General features: G+C 38.7%; 1 protein-coding gene across 1 annotated transcript in view; it reads left to right on the forward strand.

Annotated features, from left to right (window-relative positions):
- The window catches only part of SPEF2 (sperm flagellar 2), a 159827-nt gene that overhangs the window by 43488 nt on the left and 100605 nt on the right, over window positions 1–15734 (forward strand). The window contains exons 10-15 of the mRNA XM_012807051.1: window positions 8918–9137; window positions 9783–9918; window positions 10747–10799; window positions 11447–11485; window positions 12880–12941; window positions 14889–14992. Of these exons, the coding sequence (XP_012662505.1) occupies window positions 8918–9137; window positions 9783–9918; window positions 10747–10799; window positions 11447–11485; window positions 12880–12941; window positions 14889–14992 (614 nt within the window). The remainder of the gene's footprint in view (window positions 1–8917; window positions 9138–9782; window positions 9919–10746; window positions 10800–11446; window positions 11486–12879; window positions 12942–14888; window positions 14993–15734) is intronic.

Here is a 15734-nt window from a genome sequence, read left to right on the forward strand (position 1 = left end):
GCCGAGCCAAGTATAGGAACTCTTAATTTCAAATGAAATTGATTGTTTCATGGTCTCTTTTGTCCCTTGCTGAGAAAGAAGTCTTAATTCAGTGCCTTATCTCTTGATGATGAACATAATTCCACTGATGAATCTGAGCATTAATTCTATTTTAATTGGGAATTTAAATATAAATGTAGAGAATTTCATTGTGAAGCACTGGAAGGTCCAGAAAGATATGATCATTTATGTTCAGATAAGCAGGAATACAACTGACCTATAAATAAGCAGAGCAAACAGTCACTGACATGATGGGAGCTGAGATATTCTATGAGGCTATTATACCATAAAAATTCTGCCTGTCATGGTACACTCCTTTGGATTAAGAGATAAGCAGTCCCTAAAATACTGATATTTCCCAAGATAAGCAACAAGAATTATGATCATCGCCCTAAAATAGAAAGAGTCTGGAAGAGAAGTTTGGTGCTGAAAAGAATATTCACACTATTGTTCCAGTTTAGTTTTTAAGGACATACATTTCATAGCTACAGTTTCTCCTCTTCATTTGCTTAGAGGTTTTCTCTTTTTAATTAAATTAATTTTATTCCAGAATAGAAGACCACCAGTGTAAAAAGAGAATAAGAATGACCAGTAGGTGACACCCATTTGATAGTGCCATATTCAGCAAAACCAGGCTTATCACCTAAAATTAAAATACCAACCATACAGATCCTATAAAAATATAAGTCAGGTCATATGACTCCTAGGTGCCAAACATTTAATGGCTCATCAAAGTTCTCACACTGACCCTTAGAGCCCCCCATGATTTCGCTTGCCTCCACCACAGTGGCCTCCTTTCTAGTGGTCCTCAAAAATGGCTTGCTTCATTTGCTTAGAATTTTACCTTTCACTTCCCAAATTTCTTCAGTAATTGTAAGACCATGTGCCTGGCTGCTTTTTAGGCTAAGTATCATTGCATCTTGGTGGTATGACCAGTATGCCCAGAATTCTTATTCATAGTAATAAGCACAATGATTCTACCTTACAAAGCAGAGTATCTGTGTATTACTTTTCAAAGGAAGCTATGGTTACCCTAGGCCCATGGTTGCCAAGAAACAGCTATTTTCTAATCATTGTGGGCCAAAGATTTTAGAGCAGCTTGGATAGAGGTCTGGTATTTGTGTCCGAGAGGTATAGGGAATGAATGGAAAGCTTGGATCATGGGAAAGATATTTGGCTTCAAATTACAACCATTAGAAACTGCTAAGTTTATTTGGGAGCCATGTTAGGAATCATTGAATTAAGATTCAATGAATTAAGCTTCAGTGAATTAAAGAAACATTGAATTAAGTTTCAGTGAATCATTGAATTAAGGTTCTGTCAGTTCATTATTTGCTCTTGATCCCACAGATTATGGAGAAGCCAACTCTCTTTCAGGCTCCCTCCAATCTGGGGCCAGGCAAGGGGCAGAGGTTGGTCAATGCTTTTCTGGGCTCCCTACCACTGATTTTATGGTTTGTCCCAAACCTACTTTGACAACTACAGGAACCAGCCGCTACTTGTGAAATCTACTTTCTGTTTAATACACTGCTCAGAATTCCCACTTATTATTTAGAGTAGACTATAAGGGTTTAAACTTTAAAGTTATGTCTTGGCAGATAAATATAATAAGAACACAATGGGATTGATAATCTTGAGAAACTAGAATTGATCCAAAAAAGTCTCTGAATTTTGGTATGGAGTGAATGTGTTGGGATGAAAACAAGAAACCTTCCAACCCAAAAGCCCCCAGCTCACCACTCCTGCCCAGGGCTTGTCAGCCATTTTCTTTAGATATGAGGGACCTATAGTAATCTTGATACATTGGCAAATGCCAGCTATAAGCGTTGTCAAGGGGATAGTTTAAAAAATGCCAGCTATAAGCGTTGTCAAGGGGATGGTTTAAATCTCTCTGAAGTATCAACCTTAGCAGTGAAATAAAGACAATAAAGAGGGTAGTAGTGGTCAGTACCAGAGAAAAGGGTATTCCATGTAGAAAAATTCTGTGTGAATTTTGTGTTACAAGATAGGTAAGTGTGTAGTACCTGTATATTTTGTGACATCAAAAACATTCCAACCAAGTCTGCCTGTCTGGCAATCCCTGGCTGGGCAATGGCAGTAGACAAGGTAATTCAGATGTAGAAGCTTCAGGAAAAGTTCCTTTGAGGAGCATGACCATAGAAATTACTATAGAAGCACCACCTTGCTGATGAACAGAGCATAGTTTGAGATGGTAAAGAATGACATTTACTGTCATTCACGATTGTCTGGTGGCTTCAGCATACAGGGCGTGATCTGATATGAAGTCTAGTATGATGCTGTTCTGAGGGTACACAGGGATCAGGAGAAATGTGGTAGCCTTAGTCTTTTGGTTTTTGTTTTGTTGTTATTTGAGCACACAGTAGTGCTTTGATGAGCATTGGACTGCTGTAATTCTCAATGTCACCTTAGAAGGGCTGTAGTGGCTTTTGAGGGCAGAAAATGGAACAAGGAGTAAGCATCTGTCACTTTAGGGTGACTAGCTACTTTTCTACCCATCACCCATGTGAGTACTTTGCACACATCACAAATCAGAGTGCTAAGCGGAAGATGCTGTTAATTGTTTGCACCTCATTGGTCACTGGATTTTAGCAGCGCGGAACTATGAGTTTTTAAGAGAGGATTGTAGAGTAACTTAGTCTCGGTTACACCAGTCTTCAGAATTGGAGTCAGACCAGTGATTCTGGCTGCTTAATACATAAGTAATTTGTGGCTCAAAGTTTCTGAAGAAGAAACCAGCTACTACTCACCGTTGAGCTTTCTGAGTTCTGAGCATGTTACAAGCTCAGAATTTATAGCAAGGGGCCAGGCTCCTGCAATGGTGGGCCTAGAGACACCAACAGTGATCTTTGTCACATGCTGCATACTTGACCCTAGCCAATTTGAAGTCTCCTTCAAAACTAAGCATAATGTAGACTGAGTCTGTGCCTTGGAATTAAGCATGTTTGTTTCACTATTAGATAAGGGCAGATTAGGGAAGGCTACTGCTGGGACAAAAGTGATCAGATTACTGAGTAAAAGTTGTTGTTGGATCAAGACCAGCTGTTTAGGTTTCCTGATTAACACAGGATGGATTGATAGGCAAGGCTATACCATAATTCTGCTGCTAGGTATATGGCGGATGAAATAGAGCTAACTTCTGTCTTTGCCCTGTTACCATGGGCTGTGTTTGCATTTCTTAACAACAGATATTACCTTCTGGAGATGCACATACCTTGCCAATGTCAGTGAGGGGTAGTCACCCAACCCCCTGGCTCCTCTGGAATCAAAGGCCAGAGTGTCTGCCAGTAAGATGTGGCCAGATAGGTAACTGTACTCTGACCTGACTGCAAGTCAAATAACTTAACAAGGCTACCAGGCTCATTCAATGGGGTTAGTTCATCTTTTAAAGTTGTTCCAAGACCTTCTTAAAACTGGGCCTAGCACAGAGCCCCTTCTATGACAGCTCTTGGATAGAAGTCAGAATTCAGCTGTACATCAGCTAATCACCATTTCCTCTCTGCCTCCTTGTCAAAGGCAGTGCATGCCAGCATCAGCCTTTTCCCTTGGAACCTGGCTATCGATCCCACATAGTGTTCAGGAAACCCTATGGGGCTGCTAGATTCCATGAGCTGAACCTCCCCTTCCTATTGGGTGGTATGGAAGATCTATTGCTACCCTTTCTGCTTCTAAGAATCCTAGATAGTTGTCATGAATTTCATACTTCCTCCAGATTTCCTCAGGGTTTTGGGGTGGTTAGAGGAGAGGAAGCCCTAGAAAGTGATGACAGAGAACAGAGGTTAAAGTGTAAAAGTTAAAGCTTTACGTTATCACTTTTCTATGGAATGTGGCTTTTTCTGAGTGCAATTTTCCTCAGGCATAGTTAACTAGAATATAGCCACTAGGATTTTTGGGGCGGGGTGTGTGTGTGTGTTTATTTGTTTTTGTTTTTTTATTGTTTAGGATTCATTGAGGGTACAAAGAATTAGGTTATACTGATTGTAGTTGTTAGGTAAAGTCCCTCTGTAATTGTGTGCCACCCCCAAGAGGTATGCCATACACCATAACTCCATCTCCCTCCCTCTTCCCCTCTCTCCAGTCCTTCATTCCCCCACCTCTCTTCCCTTGTATTAGCTCATATGCTGCCTTCATATTAGAATTGAGTACATCGGATTCTTGCTTCTCCATTCTTATGATACAAAAGATGTAAAGTCTCCATCTTTTTAATGGCTGGATAGTATTCCATAATATACATATACCATAGCTTGTTAATCCATTCGTGGGTGGGTGAGCACTTAGGCTGTTTCCACGTTTTGGAAATTGTAAATTGATCTGTGATAAATAGTCTAGTGAAAATGTCCTTATAACAAGAGGATTTTTTTTCTACTGGGTAAATGCCTAGTAATGGGATTGCAGGATCAAATGGGAGGTCTAATTTGAATTCTTAGCTAAAGACAAAAGATAAAGATAAAAATCTTAAAAGAAAGTGTGGGGGAAAACTTGATAATGCTGGACTGGGAAAAGATTTTATGACAAAGACTTCTGTGGCCATGGCAACAACAACAAAAATTAACAATTGGGATTTAATTAAGCTGAAAAGCTTCTGCACATCTAAGTACACAAGAACTAAAGCAAAAAACAAACTTCAGAATTGGAAAATATATTTGCAGGGTATCAATCTGACAAAGGGTTGACAAGTAGAGACAGAGAACTCAGCTTAATCAACAGAAAAAAAGTAAACAATCCCATCTACCTCTGGGCAAGAAATATGAACAGAACCTTCTCTAATGAAGATGGACATATGGCTAACAACCATTTGAAAAAATGCTCATCATCCCTGATCATCACAGAAATACAAATCAAAAATACCCTGAGATATCGCCTAACTCCAGTGAGACTAGCCCACATCACAAAGTCTCAAAGCCACAGATGCTGGTGTGAATGTGGAGAGAAGGGAACACTTTTACATGACTGGTGGGACTGCAAACTAATACAACCTTTTTGGAAGGAAGTATGGAGAATAGCCGCTAGGATTTTCATGTTACCATAACAATAGTTGTCCTTTTGCAATATTTTATTCCCTCTGGTTGGAGACCAGAACGGACCTAGCCAGAGGGTCAAGCAGGAAATCTAGTGCCAGAGGTTGAATTCTCAGAGCTGGAACAAAGATGGTCAAGATAGTTTCCCTGAACTGGTCAGAAACCAAAGACACAAGTGGGATCAGGCTAGCCCTCACAACCAGTCTTTTTTAATGGAAACATACAAAATTAAGAAGGTAATACAATACAATATAGTAGAAAATGAAGCATATCACAAGAAATAATAATAAGCATTTCATAAAACATTTTTCCTGTTTTATATGTAACTATATACAAATGCTTGTCAGAATGTAGAAAGTATTTCTTTGTGGAGGGTCCTCGTCAAAAATGTCCGAAAGTCACTGTCTTAGGAGGTGTAGTACAAGTGATAGTCATGCTCTGAGACAAGTAAGCAGCTCACGGAGTGCTCATGGAAGTTCAGATCAGTACAAATGGGCAAGTTTGGTGACAAGGAATCCTGCAAGTCTTGAGTAGCTAAAGAACAGTCCATCATGACAAACATGAAGTTCATGTTTCCTGAAACTGAAGGATCAGTAGTAGCTACAATGAACCCTGAGGCTGCTACTACAAGCCTTATCTGTATTTGAGGTATTCCAGACTGTCATCTCTTCCTCACTGCTTACAGAGTGACATACTGAGAGAAAGCAAGCCACAGTACCTACAAAATAAAAGCATCCTGAGTGTCTTGCCATGGTAGGGTTGTAGTATATCAGCCGTACTCTAAAAGGACTATGGCCTCATATTGTGTAGTTACTACCTAGGGAGTTTTTAAAGTCAATTTATGAAAAGCTTCCACCTTAAGTCCTTTGGCCACTGTAGCAAGATAATCTGTCTGTTGTTAGGTTTATCAAGCACAGGTAAAAAGAGGGATTTCAGGAAAACCCAAGAAAACTAGCAGGTGTCAAAAATTGTGTAAGTGTTATATTCCCTGGGAGAGCCTATCCTAAGGGGAAAGGCCCTTATTTTGTTTTCCTAAATGTATCAGTAATTGAACTGTGAGATGTTCAGAATACACAAAACTGGAAATTTCTGGGGCAGCTGTGCAGGCATTGGTAAATTCTAGTGAAGGTAAACACTGGATCACATGTACCAGTACCACCGCTCTACAAAAGTCACATTTGACTGTCACCACTAAGTATCACTGGCATACCTCAATGTTATTTTTTTGCTGAATGTTGTGATAGTGGCACTCTGAGATTTTATGAAGTGATGAATATCTCCAAAGGCCCACATTCCGTGTATCCATGTTGATCTACGTAAGCCATGTCTCCTCTTCCTTTAAAAGAATGATGATGAAGCTCCATTCTCAACTTGAATGTTCAAAGTGGCAAGAAATGAGAATGAGATGCACATGGCTTTGTTTCAGAGGTAATCATGCAAAGAGAAGTAAACAGAATCTGTTGAGAAAACCATGCAACTCCACCAACAGCATCATTCAGTCACTCATTTCCATTGAGCCAGGAATCTAATGGACGCATGGAAGATCTTAGGCTTGCACATGATGTGTGCTCCTCAGCCAACATTCAAGCACATTTGTTTCCAAAAAGACACTGTTTATAAACACCCATGATGCTTTTAGTCATGGTTCATAACAAGGAGACGAAGGAGGCTGATACATCAGGCCATACAAAACCAAAAGGATATGACACAGTGGAAGTAATCAGAAGTTTAGTAACCATTAGATTCCAACATGGGGAGAAAGAGAGGCCTGTGAGAGCACTGGATCCAGGCAAGCTATCAGAGTGATAAATAAATAATGCGGGGCCCAGGGATCCAGAATTCCAGTTCTGGAAAGGTAGGTCAATTAATAAATACAGTGCTAGTGCACAGGTTGTAGCCTTTGCTTACTCTGTATTGTAACTTTCTGATCTCTGTATATAGGAAGATGAGAATTCACAAAGAGAGGTGGAGGTGGACCCCCTGGGTGTTGATGGATCTTGAATTTTGTCCTTACACCTCCCCAAAATTCATACTTAGCTGTTTATGCAGGCACAATAAAAAGATTACTATTAAAATAAACACATCTTAATATTTAATGTATATATTTGCCCAGCAGTTAACATAGATCACATGCTAGTACATGGCAAACATCTGCACAGGAAAAGTATCTTGTTAAAGCCAAGTTTGTAATAGATGATACTTATTTGGCACTGCCCACTCTGGACATCAGAGTCTTTGACCTAATAATCAATCTATTTCTAACAATGCCGAAAGTAGTAAGGAATTATATATTCTATTATATAATTATTTTAATCATATCTATATAGACAACATATATATCAAGTAGGGACCCAATAAAAATTTCTGATTCCTCTTTACTAATTAAGAGGTAAAAATTGCTTCAGCTTGCCATAAACTAGTCATCTTTATTCTGGTCTGCGTTTTCCTTTTCCCAATTCTTCCTACCTTTTCACTCACCATGTTCTCATTCTACCCTCTTTGACGTGTTTACCTGACTTAGCCTTTATCCTTGGTCTTTACTGGGAACTTCATCAACTATTTCTGCTGATTCTGCTCAGTGGTTCCATCAGATCTCTTATTTCCTTATCCTCACAGGCCAGGCTCTGGGTCTCTTCTTGACCTAAACATGCTTTTCCCTTCACAGTGATCTTCTGTTCCGCTGGGTTTGGCTACGTTCCACAGGTGGTTTGGTGATGGAAAAGGGCTCAGCGGCCAACAAGGACTTCTTCATTGTTTATAGTTAGCAGTCACATAGGCGCCTCTTGTTTGATCTTTACAATAGTCCTGTTAGATAGATGTTGTTATCATGCTTCAAAGATGAAGGAATTGACAAAATTGAAAAAGCAAGTAGAAAAACCATTACAGGAATCCATTTCATTGGATTTAAGTCTAAGACCATTTTCCCTTAACAAGTATTAAGTGACTGCATAGCCCAAAATAATTAGGAAATTGTAAATTTTCTAATTTACACTTCAATGTGGCCTTAAAATTAGTCTTTTTTATTTTAAAATTACCTAATTTTATATGGTTTCTGTTTTCTTATTTGGTTAGTTTCTGATTGGTCACATTACATAAAATAATTATCTTTTATCTAATCAGAATTATAACTAATTCCAATGAATGAAAGCAAAAGGTAGTAATCAAATATAATACAATGAATAATTACACAAATTAATTCAGTATTAGCTGATTTTGAACAATGCAGGTGATTATTATGCACAGAACTGGTAGAAAAACCAAAAACATTAAACTAAAACAAATTAATTTTTACAAATAAAGAATGCTTTGTGTAGAAACGACCATCAAATATAAATGTATTTATATACTTATAAATTCCATCAATTTAAAAGAAAAATTTATTATGAGTAGTTTGGGTATTTTTTGTTTGCTCTGAAAAGTATATTTTTATCTCCAGTGTCATCATATCAGACATTCTGGCACCAAACCAGACAAGCCATCCTTAGCACCTACCAAATTGCACAACTTACATTCTAAGTAAATGATTTTATCTGATATTTGGATATAAAAAGAATACTGATAAAAGGAAAGGCAAGAACATAGGTATGCATATACTTATAACATAACGTAGTATAATTAGAGAACTATTATCAAAAATGGCCTAAATAGGCCATGACTAATACAAGTTTTTCTTACTTCAAGGCATTTAGGAAAATAGTTTTATAGGTAGACTGAATCTGTCAATATGAGCCACTTTGCAATATTGCTTGCTATAATTTGGATTTACTTTCAATCTTTAAAATTTCTTATATGCCTAAATTCCAGTTTTACGAATATTTTTGTCTTGTTTGTTATTTTTACAGCACATGGTTGGAGAGTGGGCCTTACCAGAAGAAATGGTTGATAATAAACCACCTCCCAACAACACTATATTGTCCCATATCCTTCACAGACTAGCTGAAAAAGCTCATCCTCCTCAAGTTGAATCAACAGAACCAGAATTACTTTCCTTTGCTGTTAAAGGATGCTTCTTGGGGAAAACATTTAGTGGGAAAACTACCATTCTAAAGTCTCTACAAAAAGGTAGAATCTCCCCTTCATTGTTAGATTCTATTTACACTGACTATAGCTGGAATTGTCCAGGTCTATAGAGAACACAAAAGAAGCTTGGCTGATACGTTGGAAAATCTCTTGTCATCCAAAATTTTATAATGGAGGAATAATGTAATTAATTGATTGTCCAAACCACAAATATTCAACCACAAAGAGGAGTGAAATACTAATACATGCTGATCTATCGATGCTCCTTGATAACCTTAAGTGAAAAAAGCTATACACAAAAAATCACAAGGTATAGAACTCCATTTGCATGAAATACCCAGAATAGGCAAATCCATAGACACAGAAACTAAATTATTGGTTTCCAAGGATAGGGGAATTGAGTGACAGCTTAATTGGCATGGAGTTTCCTTTTGTAGCAATGAAAAATTTCAGGGTAATGCTGATGGTTGCACAACAGTGTGAATGCCTAAATGTCGCTGAATTGTATCCTTTAAAATGGTTTATTTTATGTTATGTGAGTTTTACCACAATGAAAAAAGCAGCTTGAAACAAAAGACAGTTATAGGGGGCCTAAAAGACAGTTACAAGGTAAAGCCAGTACATAAGGACAACAATTTCATTTTCCCAAATTCAACACTATTTATAACAGTATCTTTCGTCCTTTAGATTTCCCTATTCAGATCCTTTCTATTGACACTCTTGTCCAAGAAGCGATACAAGCATTCCATGACCATGAAAGAGCCAGAGAGATCCTGCCAATTCAGGGAAGTGAGCAGGCTGCACCAGGCCTGCAAAATGAAAGGCAGGCAAGTATGATTCTAGTTCCCTTTACTGCATCTAGTACACCCAATAGTCAGAAAGTAACAGAGTCTAAAGGATCTGCTAGACCCAAAGTCTCTTCTGTAGAGGTCCAGAGTACTACTCAAGTTAAATATTTAGTAAATACTATACGCCAAAGGGCAAAATTGATGTTATGTGGCCACTTACATATTAAGAAAGAAAATTTCTGCCCCCTTCTGTGGGTTTGCATGGATGGACCATCCAGGGCACCACTATGGGGGGGATCACTTTGTGCCTAGTGCCATCAGCTGGAGACATTCTCCTGAGGAAGGGGCCTTTGGCTGGTGAGTCAGTTGGGGGGGAAATGACTAGACCATAGAGGTTGAGAGGGTAGCATATGAGTGTTATGGGGTAACTCAGGAAGTCACCAGCTCCTGGACTGAGATCCTACCACTCAGTGCCTGGCAGATGCCAACATCAAAGTCCCCAGAGTGTAGTTGGAGACTAACACTGACCCTGGGCAGTGGCTGAAGCAGGTCTGGAGGCTGTGAACAGAGGTAGAGGGGGACTTCTGGCTTAGTTTACAGGCCCACAGTGCTAGGCTGCTTGAATGATGTACAGCATTGTATAAAAACAATGGGCCAAATTTGGTTCATGGGCCATATATGCTAGATGAGTAGACCTCAACTGTGGGTGGACAGCTCTCTGTAGGGTTGACCTGTATCATATTCCCATCTGTATTATACTCATTACATTACTGCAAAGAGAGTCCCGAGGTGGGGATGATGAATAGACGAAGATGGCCCCACCTTGAGAATCACTGATTTCCTCCAGCTCCCTCATTTCACAGAAAAGACAGTGGAGACCCTAAGCATGAACTGTTTGCTTGGGGTCACAAAGCTTGTCAATGAGCTTCTCTGTGCTTGAAGTTTCAGATTCTAAGTTCCATACTCTTTCCCTGAATTTATACCATCTTTGAAATGAATAAGTTAGCCTAGAATCTGGTCCAGATCATTTGCATGAGCTGCAAAATAAATGCCATTTAACCAGGAATTCTGAGAACTGGGAGAAGTTTTCTTCATTGCAAGCCCTCTCTTCATCCATCTTGTGGTACTCTTTCTGTTTTAATCAATAGAGTAATAGATAATGTGCATGTTTTTTTATGTCCCCGTAGCTATGACTGACACTTCTAGGATTGTTATTTAAAGATAGGTTTTCACAAACTCTACCCTTTTCTTAGGTTCCATTGTACTTTCAAAACAGCAGTTGCTATATTTTATATCAAAGGTCACTGGAAATACCACAAGTTACTGTGTGATTCAAAAAGCATAATTATCATCAAATATTATTTGTTTTTAGAGATTCTAATTTAGGGCTGAAAATTCAACCTCTTCAATATCATTAATGTTACAGATAAAATAGTGTTCTCATACCCTTACTTATAGATATAAAATTAGGAAGATTATTAAAATATAACAGTGTTAAAACTTCTCCCTGTGTCTGTGTTTTCTCCTAAAAGCATCCACGAAAAGCAGCTGATCCAGGCTTAGGTGAAGTCTTCCCAGGTAAAGATGGTGAATCCATACTTAGTGAGTAGATACACAAGCAAATCATGCATTATTTCCATCAGAAAGACAGACAAACGGTGATAGCACACACACACACAAACATGCTTTCAGGGAATAAAACAGGAGCCCTGGAGAGTTTTGCATCATTTTCCATATGGTCATTTGACAGACAGCAAGATGACCCTGTCTACAACTAGGATGAGACATAAAAATTACAAAGGAATCTTTTCATTCTCCTTCAGAGAGTTGCATAGTTTTGCTGTTGTTGTGAAAACAGCCAAGATAAATCATCCTTGCTCTTCCAGGCTTGGCAGGGAGACAGTATTTTCCCGTTTCTGCTCATCTCTCCGGGCCCTCTGTGTGCCTGGCCCTGCTCACTGCTCTGAGAGGCGGCACTGGTCTTTTCAATCCACATGCACAGCAGTTCCTTTGATGAAGTGAAGTTTATTCTCCACTTCAAACAAGAGCAATGGAACCAAGCTTCCCAAACCTAACAAAAGTAATCTCCCTTGAAATTTGGTCCTTGGTTTTTCAGCTCCTTCATAGAACCATTAAGGAAAACAATTGTAAGTATTAACTATCTTTTTCTATTTGTGCTAGTGAAGGTCTTGCCATGTTTCCTCATGTTCTAGCACAAGCCTGGGATTCTCCCTGTCACCATCATTATTGATATTAGCAGCGTTGAAGAATGTCCAGATTTATGACGAACTCTCCCAGAGAAGCTAGACTTTCCTTTTTTTAAAAGTGCATCATCTATTAGTTATTCCAGCTATTTGTTTCTTAAGGGATCATTTGAATTAATTTTTTAAACCAGCACAAGTATTTTATGACGTATTTTATTGCATTAGTCTAATCGATTAAAAACAAACCTTTTAAAACTTATTTTTTTTCCATTGAATTTAATTAACCCCACCCTAACTTCTAGAGTTCTCTACTCTTAAATGTATTTGTTATCTATAACTTCATAACCCTGGAAAATAAAAGTGTAATAAGTTAGTATTTTAACAACATTTCTTGAGAAACTTGGGTTGTCTTTTGAGAAGAAAACCCAAACTGTGTCAAAGACTTTCTAGTGATACATGTATTATTATGAGATCAGGCCATATAGGAAGGGACAAAGAAAGGCAGAAAGGAGGGAGGGAGGGAAGGAAGAAAGGCAGGGAGGGAGGGAAAGAAAGAAGAGAGGGTGGGAGTCAGGAGAGAAGGAAGGGGGGTGGAAGGAGGGAGAGAAGAGAGGGAAAGCAGAAAGGAGACAGAGAGGAAAACACCAGGCACAGGGCGGTGTGGATCTCAGTGGTGCAGAAGTGAAGTAAAAGCTACGCTACCGTAATCCTGTCACTTTCTTCCTCGGAGCTTCTCAGGCATATCTGAATCCAATACTAGAAATGTGTTCTTACCACTTTACTTATTGCTAGGTACAGATACTAATAGAACATCAAATACTGAGGAAGCCAGATCAAGTTTAGATTTCTCCAAAGTAAGTATCCTAATCTAATTTTGACTATTAGTATATTCAGATATGTCATGATTCATGGCCTTTTGGTTTGTCTTCAAATTGAATGAAATAAAGGTGTGCTCCTCTGGTTTTAAAGTAAATTTAATGGTAAACTGTTAGCTAATCTGAGTTTACTTAACACTCTTTACGTTCTTAACAATTTTATCTAAAACAGTGAAAGTTACTATTCAGTTTTGCCAGGTAAGAAAACAAACACATGCCTTTTAAATTTTGGACTTAATGCCAAATTTATTTTTATGTATGTAGGTTTGTTTTTTTTCCCCTCTAATTTATGGCTTTTGTTTCCTTTCATATCCTCTTTGCCTTTAAAGAATGTTTCCAGAATTCATCCTTTTTCTTGTTGGCAACTCTACAGAATTTTTTATTAATCTTTGAAAAAATGTTTACAATTCACTCACTATTGCTCCTAATGGAAATTAATGTTCCCATAAATAATACTGCTTTACTGTATATTTTGCTATTCTTGTTATCAAATAGAATGACCAGATTAATCAAATGGAATTTTGTTTACTTTATTACACTTGGTTACTTTATTTAGCATTTCATCAAGGAAATCATTTTTATAATTTTAAATTTTTATAATATTTTATAATATTTTTCTAACTTCTTAAAGACAGAAACATTTTTAGAAGATTGTAAACCAAACTGTAAATAAGATGACTGATGGGGAGGGAAATGGACTTAGACAAAACAGAGGAATACAGAGGGGTTTACGATTTTTACTCTGTGCATTTGAAATATGAATCAGCAAAAAGGGTTAAGTATATTTTTATATTCTACATTTGTGGATTTACAAACCCCTTAAATTTCGTATTTGACTCCATTTAAAGAGTATTTGTTCTGTGTCCTATTTTTTAACAATCCAGATACATCAGTGAACAAAAAAGACAGGGCTTCCCGCCCTTATGGCATATATATTCTAGTAGAGGGAGACAGATAATAAACTGCGTGAACAAATGTTAGACTTGAGGTGGTGATAAGTGCTGTGAGAAAAGAAAAGCAGAGTGGAGCAAGGGGCAGCAGGAGCTTAGCCAAGGCTGGGCCTTCTCCGGAAAAGGAGATTTAAGCAGATTGAAAAAGGTGAGAGGGCCAGTTCCCTGGGTCTGGGGAGCACGCAGCAGGGAGAGGAGCTGTGTGCTGGAGACAGCCTGAGGCAGAAAGGAGGGGCCTAGAGCGTAGGAAGGGATAAGGCTGCAGCTCTGTGTGAGAAGGGAATCAGCTCAGTCATGGCCTAGCAGGAAGTTATTGGGACATGTGGGGGGAAGGGAGAACTTTCTTAGGGTTTTGAGCACAGAGAGATAGAACATCATTTGACACCAAACACTCTGGTCGCTGAGTTAAGAACAGGATCTAGGGAAGTTCCTGGAGCACCCACAATGTCAAGTAGCTTGTAATCTGTAACCTACAGATAACAACTACAAATGCTGGGCGAAATATAAAAGCAAATTATGTGAGGCCAAACGGAAACAGCAAAAACATCAAAGGCAAAACAAGTGAGCAGCAAAAACAGTCAGAAAAGATATGGAATTTGACCACTGAAAGAAGAGATCATCCCTGGACAAGAACCTTGTTGAACTAGGTTTGTCCAGAGGACACACCCCAGTCTGTCCAAGAAGAGTGGCTAGAACTCAAGCAGAAAGCTCCATCTTTCTGATCTCAGATATCAGAGGATGAAGTTGGGGGATGCCAGACAAGCTGAAAATTAAAGCTGGAAGGAAAAGTGCCTCAGAGAAGGACCCTTAAAATCCGCATACAGATTTGGCTTAAAAGCTTCCCTGGCTCCAGAATTGTGCCAAATAATCACTACCATGATTATTAGAAACCATGCAACTGGTTTTTTTCTGCCAAACATTTGGAATCTGCCTTTTAAATCAGCTGTCTTCTGCTGTTCGTTGCCTATTTTTGCAGCTCACTGTGCGTGCTCAGCTTGGTGCAAAATCAGAAGAGTTGCTGAAGAAAGGAAAGAACATTCCTGACACATTGCTCGTGGACATCATGGTAAATGCTATTAAGTATGTATTGCATTTTTCTTTCCTATATCCATTTAATATATCCTTTACCACACAAAGGTGTACAAATAATAATATAGAATTAATTTTTATTTCTAATATCTGAAGAACCCTACTCATCTCCATAAGAAAATAAACAGCAAGGTAAAGACACATACACCTTGTGGTTTACCTCCCTAAATTTCATTCTCCCCTTTTCCAACCTGGACTTCTTTCACCCAGATATGAGTATAGGTCAGGTTCTCTTGCCCATGGTGAGTCAAGGAGAAATCAAATAATTGAATAAGGGACAGATTATGGAGAAAGCTTGACTGTATCACAGGCCACTGGGCCTCCTCATTTTGTTTTTTGGGAAGGGAGGTTGGACAGTGCTGGGGCAGGAAGGCAGTGACAGGGTAGAGGAAGCACAGGCGAGCAGTGACACACACACAGCCCAGCACAGAGATGATGTGTTACAGGGGATAAAAAAAATTCAAAGCAGGCTGTGACTTTGTAATCTCTCCCATCCTCCTTTCTAGAAAGAAGGATTCCCCTCAGTCCTCTTTTGTAACACAGAAAAGAGAAATTAAAATAAGCCAGAGAGACTTGACTGATCCATCTAATAGGGAGATGAAGTCAAGCAGGAAGGAAAAAAAAAAGAGTCAAAGTGGCTCCTGTGAATGAGTTCTGGAGACTTTGTCAGGCACGAGGAATAGAACGGGTAGTTGCAGCACGTGAGAAACATTAGGACCAAGGGAAATGAGGG

This window comes from Otolemur garnettii, unplaced genomic scaffold, assembly GCF_000181295.1.
Source record: "Otolemur garnettii isolate 467f Iridium unplaced genomic scaffold, OtoGar3 scaffold00063, whole genome shotgun sequence".
NCBI classification, from domain to species: domain Eukaryota; kingdom Metazoa; phylum Chordata; class Mammalia; order Primates; family Galagidae; genus Otolemur; species Otolemur garnettii.